The following is a 9,042-nucleotide window of genomic DNA, read 5'->3' on the forward strand; positions in this document are numbered from 1 at the left end:
TCATGAAACAATTTGTAGTGAACACTATTAGTAATTTCTTATGTTCATGCTATTTAAAAAATAATCAATTTCTATTGTTACGAATAACAATGGACTTTGTTTGCGGGATGTAGAAGCAGGGGTTTCCAGGAACCCCGCTCGTCACACCCTGTGGCCTAAATCCATTGTTATTCGTAACAATAGATCTATTCAATTTACACTTGTTTCAGAAATAGAAACTATGAAGCACAACAATAGAACTGGGGTGTAAATAAACAGAAGTCCATTATAAAGCAATTAAACGGTTATTAGATATGAAGGTCTGGAAAGGGGGTCTCAAGTTATTTGTGTATTCTGTATTTTTTAGGCCAATTTCTCTGTTCAGATCATATGAGATAAGCTATTCTGAATGACAGAGATAAGAGAACAATTAACGTACAAGAATAATAGAGTCTACATTTGTGTGGATACATGTTATGTAATAATTTCAAGAGATCGTGTGTATTGTATGAAAAAATATAACATGACTCACGATCACTTACCAAATCTAATTGAGTGTTATTTGATCATGTGATATATATATTATAATAAAAGAACAGTTTATATTTAAACAGAATACATTTTGTTGTTATTTTACTCTGATTTAACTTAACTTTTAATTTTCCGATTAAATATATATATAAATGGAGATAAATAATTTAGGTCAGTGAATAAACAGAAATGTTGATGGTTTTGAGACGTGCCCTTTAAATAAGTGGTTTATTTATAGCACATCACATACAGAAGGTAAAGAGACAGCATGGCATCTCTTGTTGAAATAGAAACGACGAAATCGTCGGCAAAACCTTGTGAACTCTGCGAACAAGAATCGATATTGCAGTTTAAGTGTGTAGAATGTGAAAAGGTTATTTGTGATAGCTGTAAAGGAATACACGCTAAAGTTCCGGTCTTATCAAATCACTTCATTATCAACATTGATACAAGACTCGTACCGCAACACATTCAGAAAATACAGCTGTGTTCTATGTCATGTGATAACCATGCCAAGAAGTTTCATTGTCTGTTCTGTCGAACTTGTAACAAACTTGTATGTCCGGACTGTGTCTCTAGTATCCATACGAAGCACGAATTCGAAACATTGGAAAAAGCTTGTGAGAATAAACTTGGCGAACTCTTATCATTTGACTCATTTATGGAAGAAAAAGTTCATAAATTGAGAAAATTAAACGAAAATCTCAAGAAGGAGAAGGAAACATGGGAATGTGAGATAGACAAAGTTAAGAGGTATATTGATGAAAATGAACGTGAAATAAAGGAAGCAGTCACTAAGTATGCGGAAGAACTGCGTGAAGATGTAATACAGAAAAGAAAAACCCGAAACCAGGAATTCGATGGGAGGGAACAAAAAAATTGTGAACAAGAAGCCCTTTTTACTGATTTCAGAGGAAAGATAAAGAAAGCATTAGACTCCGACCAAGGGTATGACATTTTCAATACGGTTTCTGAAAAAGATAAGCTGAATACACTTATTGATAATACCAAGATGACAACAGAGATAGTTGACCTTCCTAAGTCAAAGTTATCCCCAAAAAGAATGGCTGTCATATTTGGCCAGATCAATCATTTTTCGGTTCCAGCCTATGTAGCCGTTAAACATGATAGTAGCTACACCATCAATGTACAAGGTATAGATAAAATGGGGATGTGTATCGATGGAAGTTATTGGGCGTCTGTATATAACAATGACAAAGATAATTCTTATTTGATTAAAACTACTCTTTCCAGAGTCATAAATTGGTGTACAACAGTAGAAGTAAATGTTTTCGATATGGCAATAACAACAGATGACACGGTTATTGCTTCCGTCCATATGACCCCAGAGGTCAAACGCATTAGGAAAAATGGAAAATTGGAAGAATTCATTAACGTTTCGCCTCTTATTGCTCGAGGAATTCATGTCAATAAAGAAAACGAGATCATACTAGGAGTTCGCGACAGTGGTGACCCTTTTCAGATAACAGAAGAAAGTTGTCGAAAAATTCTTGTATTTGGAATGGATGGAAATCAGAAAGAATCGTACGAATTCGACAAAAAGAATAAACGACTGGTTACTATTCCTAGAAGGATATGCACTGATGTAAATGGTGATATAATTGTCATAGATTCTATGACGAAAGAAACAAATAGGGTTTTATCGATAGCAAGACGTGCAGGGGAAATCAAGTGGACCTACGGAGGAGAATTTGACTTTAAACAACAAAAAGCTTTCGATCCTAATGATATAACATCTACACAAACTGGATACATCGTTTTATCTGAGGTTATCTCCCATAGAATATACATACTTTCACTTGGTGGAGACTTTCTTACCTTCTGTGATTTGAGGACAATGGGCGTTGTATTACCCAGAGCATTAGCTATAGACTCAAAAGGATTGTTATGGGTGGGATGTGCGAATGATAGAATAAACCAGGACTTCGCAAAAAAACACAAATTGCCCAATTTAACATGTTTGAGATTGGAAATCTCTGATGTCTAGCCTTGACCTGGTGTGTATTATGTGCAGAAGCTTTACGGCGATATATTTTACAAATAACAATGTTCAGTACGCAGAACGATGATGTTTTCATTTTTAGTTCATGACTGTTAAGCACAAGAGTGTAGGCATCTTACATTATTCAGATTCGTTCGACGTTTCAAATCAGTGTAATAAACGGACATATTAACTTATCTTACTTTTTCATTTATCTTTAAGGTCCATGTTCGTCCATATAACGTCTTAAGGTCTGAGTCTGTAAGGAGACTGAACTTTGTCAGCCTTCCCGTATGTCCTTTAGATATGTAACTCCTTATTTATTAGACATATTTCATATATGTTTGCGAGCGGTGTATATCAAACATTTCAAATATTTGGCCAGTGTCATAATCGTCTTTTGCTTTAATAAAAGCTTTTCGTATGTCCATATCATTTGCTTTCAACGTTTTTTCAACGGATATTTTTTTCCAAGTACTATCAATGATGACCCACTTGGTTTAGCATTGTCAGATAGTGAAATATGTAGATATCAGATTAAATCACGTCGAAAGCAAACGACATGTACCTACGAAGGCTAACATTTTAGGACTAGGTTCGAGCGTAACTGGTACTCTGTTATACATGTTATAAGTGATTATAATACATATAGATATGCAATACTATGAAACAAAATATTGCTATAATTTTGTAAACTAATAATCGTATAAGAATTAATATTAAGAATAATTAGTCATATAGTTCGGTCATATGAATCAAGATACTCAACAGTAAGGTAACAGTGAGGTTCAGACTATACATGGACTATGGAAGAGTAACGAAGTGATAATTGAACGTCCAGTGGAAAATTTTAGATGCATATCCGGACGAGAACATGTTCGGTGTAGTACGAATCCTGATTTGCGCTAGACTGTCACGCGTTTTAAACGTGCTAGACTTTGAAAATAAGAACACGTCACCCTAGTATACTAACGCGGTGCTGACCAGTCTTCTCTACTACTCAAAGGTCGGTGGTTCTTTCCGGGCACTCCGGCTTCTTCCACCAATAAAATCTGACCGCTACTAAATAGCCAATAGTGCTGAAAGTGGCGTTAAACACAAACCAATCAATCGATCCATCAACCAACCAACCAATATCTCCTACTCGTTACTTGCTTAACGGAAAAGCAGCAAACACCAATTATCGAGCAGGTGAAGTTTGCTTATTTCCTGTGTTTTAGTTACTCCTTTATTGTGTGTTTTGTGTTAGGGAATAGCTAACTAGAGATAAGGACATTAATAAGTCAATCTCAGCACCTTTTTTTAACTCTGAATCTTCCCACTTTCAAGCTAATGTGGCCCGTAGAACAATGTTAGTATCTAACATCACTTTGTGTCTGTCAATCCGTTCGTCCTTCGCTAGACATTTTATATTTCCTCATCTTCTCTGAAGCCATTAAGCCAATGTCAACCAAACTTGAAAGATATTATAATGCATTGTAGGTCCTTTTTAATATGCATCGCTTTTTTACTATCGGCTCCAAGACGTGGCTGTAAGAGGCAATCCTCTTTGATTCTAATTGGCCAATTGTCAAAAATACAAATTGAAATGTGTTGACGGATAGAACACTCTACAACAGATTCTTATATCATCCATCAGTTCAATTGGTGGCAAATGTTGCGACATTGGTGAGACATAAATACCATATATATATATCACACTTTTATGTTCTTCTCTTGAAATGTCTCTGCCAATTTTAACGAAACTTTACAGGAATGATGATCGGAACTGGAAGGTACTGGAGAAAACTAGTATCATCTACATTTTGTAGGTTCAGTGGGAAAACATGGCCACGAGCGGAAATCTTAATATTTATTGTCCAATTTAAAATAATTTTCCGGTTATCAACACCGACAATATAGTTAGTACCGTGGATGAAAGGTTTTTGGCATGTGAAAGGGTTTGATATTAATTTGATGTCTGATTACAAACTATTTTAACCTTGGGGCAGTCCTCAGTTGCTCAACCTTACCACAAAAAATGGCAGAAAAGCCACCCCCGGCCGAGATTTAAACAAAAATAAAGAACCTTAGTGAGCGCACTCACATACCCCACGTCCCCACATTGTCATTGGAGAAATAAAATAAGTGTCAGAAAAAAAAATTGAATCATAATTTCCTGTCAATATGCACATCTACATAGTATCAGATTTGGGTCTCCGCCAGTTATCAGACTTGGGTTTCTGGGTTGTATGGTCTGTTGTTTGACTGTTATGGTTGGACTTAACCAACAGCACACCTTACGGACTTAGGGGATGAGTAAGGGCCTGAAAACAGTTATAACAAACACAGTGATATAGGTTTTAGAACTTGTATCTTCAAAAGCGCATGAGAAAGTCTATATATAATTAATAACAGTATAATAGTATATAATGCAAATAATAGAAACATATAATTCATATAATTTTACAATATAATTGATCAATTAATATCTTTGGTATACAAACTTTACGTTAATGCATGAGCATATGCATTTTAACTGATGAACACGGATGCTTATAATATTTCTTATAAATAAAAGCTTATTTAGCATTCAAATGTATGAGCAAGATGCGGACTAAATCTTAAATGTATGAGCATAATGCGAGACCTAATATTTGAACCTAACGGAGCATAAAGCATGTGCTGAACAGCATAAAGTATTGAATGCATAATATCTTCACAATGGACATGAATAAACATGTTGAATTCTTTTATCTTTCGACTTATAATCATGGTAGAGCATATATTGCGCTAGTAAAAACTTAAACTATATAAAAACCTATTAACCCAAAAATAATCAATTCCGACGATGAGCATTGGTTGAGAAAATTATTCGAAATCGAGACAAACTTAGCATTACGAAACTAATCGTGAATATTCAAATAATATAAATATTAAACAATATAATATGAAATGGGGAAACTAGCTTTGTAAAATATATATGCTTGCTTTGTATCAAAAATTTATGACTCGTAATAATATAGGGCTAAACAACAAGAATAGTTTACGATAAATAATTTCTTATTAAATTAGCCTACACATGTGGAAATTACGCATAAAGCGTTTATTAAAATAATTAACATCTTACCCTTGCAGAACTGACCTTAAGTCTTATTAAGTATAAACAAGCGATAAGTTAAAATTATCATTTCCAACATGCGAGCGTAAAACTAAATTCTATAATGCGTTTAAAAATACCCTTGAGTACAGAAAGTTTGTGAAGAATAAACCAACATTTTTTTGAACATATATACATCTATTTACACTGATCGAGAAACAACAAATTGGTCTTAACTTCTTTACTTGCAGAACTCATAAATATTTAACTTCAACTTTACTAAATGAAATGGAAACGAAACTTTACGAAGTTTCATGATTCAATTGAATAAAATAATGAAAGAAACATATTAACTTTGAATAATTAAAATACTTGACTCACCTGAAAACAGTTATAACAAACACAGTGATATAGGTTTTAGAACTTGTATCTTCAAAAGCGCATGAGAAAGTGCCACTTTTGAGACCGAAATTCACTTGTACGATTTTGCGTTACTGTTTCAGGTTCGACCAATCAGATTCGTTAAACACCCGAGCCACTTAGTTACCCTGATAATTTGGGGTAAAAAGGGGCGTGGAAAGGATCTTTGCTGGACAGAACAAAGAACCCTAATTGACCAGGTTACCTAGACATATGTTGTTTACACAACAACTTGTTTGTGTTTAAAGGACAATAGACTTAGTAAAAAACATGTCTAATTGTGTCCACTTAGCTTGTCGCTAAACATCTTAAATTGATAAAAATAATGCCTAACAAAGAGAAAATCTAAAGTGACAAATGCCAAAGTAAATATCTGTCAAATTTGAACTTTTTATCTTAAATATATCGAGAATATAAAAATGATTTCCTTCAACAATAATGAACGAATATAAAACAAAAATACTTTTAATCAATACTGCAGTTTCGAAATGGACTTTAAATAAATAAAATATCTTAAACTTATTCCTTTTTTCTAAAAACTAAATTTTCACAAAAATATAAAATGAGGTCTAAAATGACTCTATGACAACTGTATGTCCTTATTATATACAAAGTTTCATGAAATTCTGTTGTGTGGTTTCAGAGGAGTTGCGATGACAAACTGTTGCAGAAGTACATTGAAGCAAATAAGTTCAAAGGGGCGTAACTCCTAGAAAAAAAATTGAATCGTAATTTCCTGTCGATATGCACATCTACATAGTATGTCCTTATTATCTAAAAGTTTCATGAAATTCTATTGTGTGGTTTCAGAGGAGTTGCGATGACAAACTGTTACAGTGGTACATTAAAGCAAATCAGTTCAAAGGGGCGCAACTCCTAGAAAAAAAATTGAATCGTAATTTCCTGTCGATATGCACATCTACATAGTATGTCCTTATTATCTACAAAGTTTCATGAAATTCTGTGGTGTGGTTTCAGAGGAGTTGCGATGACAAACTGTTGCAGTAGTACATTGAAGCAAATAAGTTCAAAGGGGCGTAACTCCTAGAAAAATAATTGAATCGTAATTACCTGTCGATAAGCACATCTACATAGTATGTCCTTATTATCTACAAAGTTTCATGAAATTCTGTGGTATGGTTTCAGAGGGGTTGCGATGACAAAAGGTTGCAGTAGTATATTGGGCAAATAAGTTCAAAGGGGCGTAACTCCTGGGGAAAAATTGATTCGTAAATTCCTGTCGATATGCACATCTACATAGTATGTCCTTATTATCTGAAAAGATTTCATGAAATTCTGTTGTGTGGTTTGAGAGGAGTTGCGATGACAAGAAACAGGACTGACGGGTCAAAAACATTATACCCTTCGCAAAAAATTTGCGTGGGGTATAAAAATAATAAGACTAGTGCATCTTTACTAATAATTACTAGACCAAAACTATCCACATTATAAAGGATTAATGTATAAAATCAAAGCACTGTAAGCGCTGTAGGCAGTTAACCAAAAACCAAGGCAAACGTAATTATGAAAACTGTGGCAGTGTTGCTTCAATTTTTTTTTAAGATTTGAAAGAACAAACATTAAACATTCGTATATTGTACATTTCTGTTCATTAAATGAATTGATTATTAAGGCAAATTAATTAATATTTCATCAAGGTTTTCAAAAGCAACTCATATATCAATGTAAATGACCCCCATCTTCACCCCCAACTGCATGATGTTACTCCATACCAAGTTTGGAATAAAATGACAGATGATTATAAAACAGTTGGTCAAACATTCTCGGGCTTTATACTGCTTGGAAGATTTATATGTTTTCTTTAAAATGAGCCATAAATGAAAATTAATATAGGCCCAGAAATAATTTGATAAATAATTAAAGTAAATTCAATTAACCTAGACTCATTTTTGCATCAATAAAATTTTATAATAAACAAGAAATAATTGTAACAGGATGCCGTTACGAAGTCTCCCAAACAAAGCGCCCATAATTCGTCATTCCCATTGTCTCCTGACATTGGGCAAAGTCCAGTTCATATTGGTTTGGTCTAGTAAAGTAATATGCATATGTGACACCTAGGAGATTGACCCTGTATGTCATTCAAATCTTTTTGAAATGATGAACAGGAATAAATATGGTTTAGGTGTGGGTATCTCGACCGTTTACAAGTTCTCAAACAGGAGGGTGTGGGGTGACCCCAGGGACTCCCCTTATATTTCATTTGATTTGTTATATTGTCCCATACATGAATACATATGGTTTAGGGGTGGGGATCTCGACCATTTCCAAGTTCTCAAACAGGAGAGGGTGGGGTGACCCCAGGGACTCCCAAAATATTTCATTTGATTTGTTATATTGTCCTATACATGAATATATATGGTTTAGGGGTGGGGATCTTGACTGTTTACAAGTTCTCAAACTAGAGGGGATGGGGTGTCCCCATGGACTCCCCCTATATTTCATTTGATTTATTTTATTGTCCCATACATGAATGTATATGGTTTAGGGGTGGGAATCTCAACCATTTCCAAGTTCTCAAACAGGAGGGGTTGGGTGACCCCAGGGACTCCCCATATATTTCATTTGATTTGTTATATTGTCCCATACATGAATATATATGGTTTAGGGGGTGGGGATCTCGACCGTTTACAAGTTCTCAAACAGGAGGGGGTGGGTTGACCCCAGGGACTCCCCCTATATTTCATTTGATTTGTTTTATTGTCCCATACATGAATATATATGGTTTAGGGTTGGGATCTCGACCACTTCCAAGTTCTCAAACAGGAGGGGGTGGGACGACACCGGGAACTCCCCCAAATTATTTGCATTTGATTTCTTTTATTGTCCCATACAAGTATATATATTGTTTAGGGGTGGGGATCGCGACGGTTTACAAGATACAAGTACATTTTCAAATTGAAGGGGATTGGGATGACCCCCAGGGACTCACCCTATATTTTGGTTGATTTTTTTCATTGTCCTGTTCTCATTACTGAAGACTGCATGTGTCTATCACTTACTGTTTTCG

At 34.7% G+C, this 9,042-nt stretch overlaps 1 protein-coding gene across 1 annotated transcript; it reads left to right on the top strand.

Annotated features, from left to right (window-relative positions):
* The first annotated feature begins 601 nt into the window (after positions 1-601).
* Positions 602-2,709, top strand: LOC127701639 (uncharacterized). Its single transcript, XM_052205619.1, has one exon. It carries the CDS (start codon positions 779-781, stop codon positions 2,516-2,518), a length of 1,740 nt encoding a protein of 579 aa, XP_052061579.1. The 5' UTR covers positions 602-778; the 3' UTR covers positions 2,519-2,709.
* Positions 2,710-9,042: the final 6,333 nt, after the last annotated feature.

Source organism: Mytilus californianus, unplaced genomic scaffold, assembly GCF_021869535.1.
Source record: "Mytilus californianus isolate M0D057914Y unplaced genomic scaffold, xbMytCali1.0.p SCAF_5, whole genome shotgun sequence".
In the NCBI taxonomy this organism is placed as follows: Eukaryota; Metazoa; Mollusca; class Bivalvia; order Mytilida; family Mytilidae; genus Mytilus; species Mytilus californianus.

What these genes read in the sequence shown, in the direction of transcription:
- LOC127701639 (XM_052205619.1), top strand. Translation starts at nt 779, where the DNA reads ATGGCATCTCTTGTTGAAATAGAAACGACGAAATCGTCGGCAAAACCT.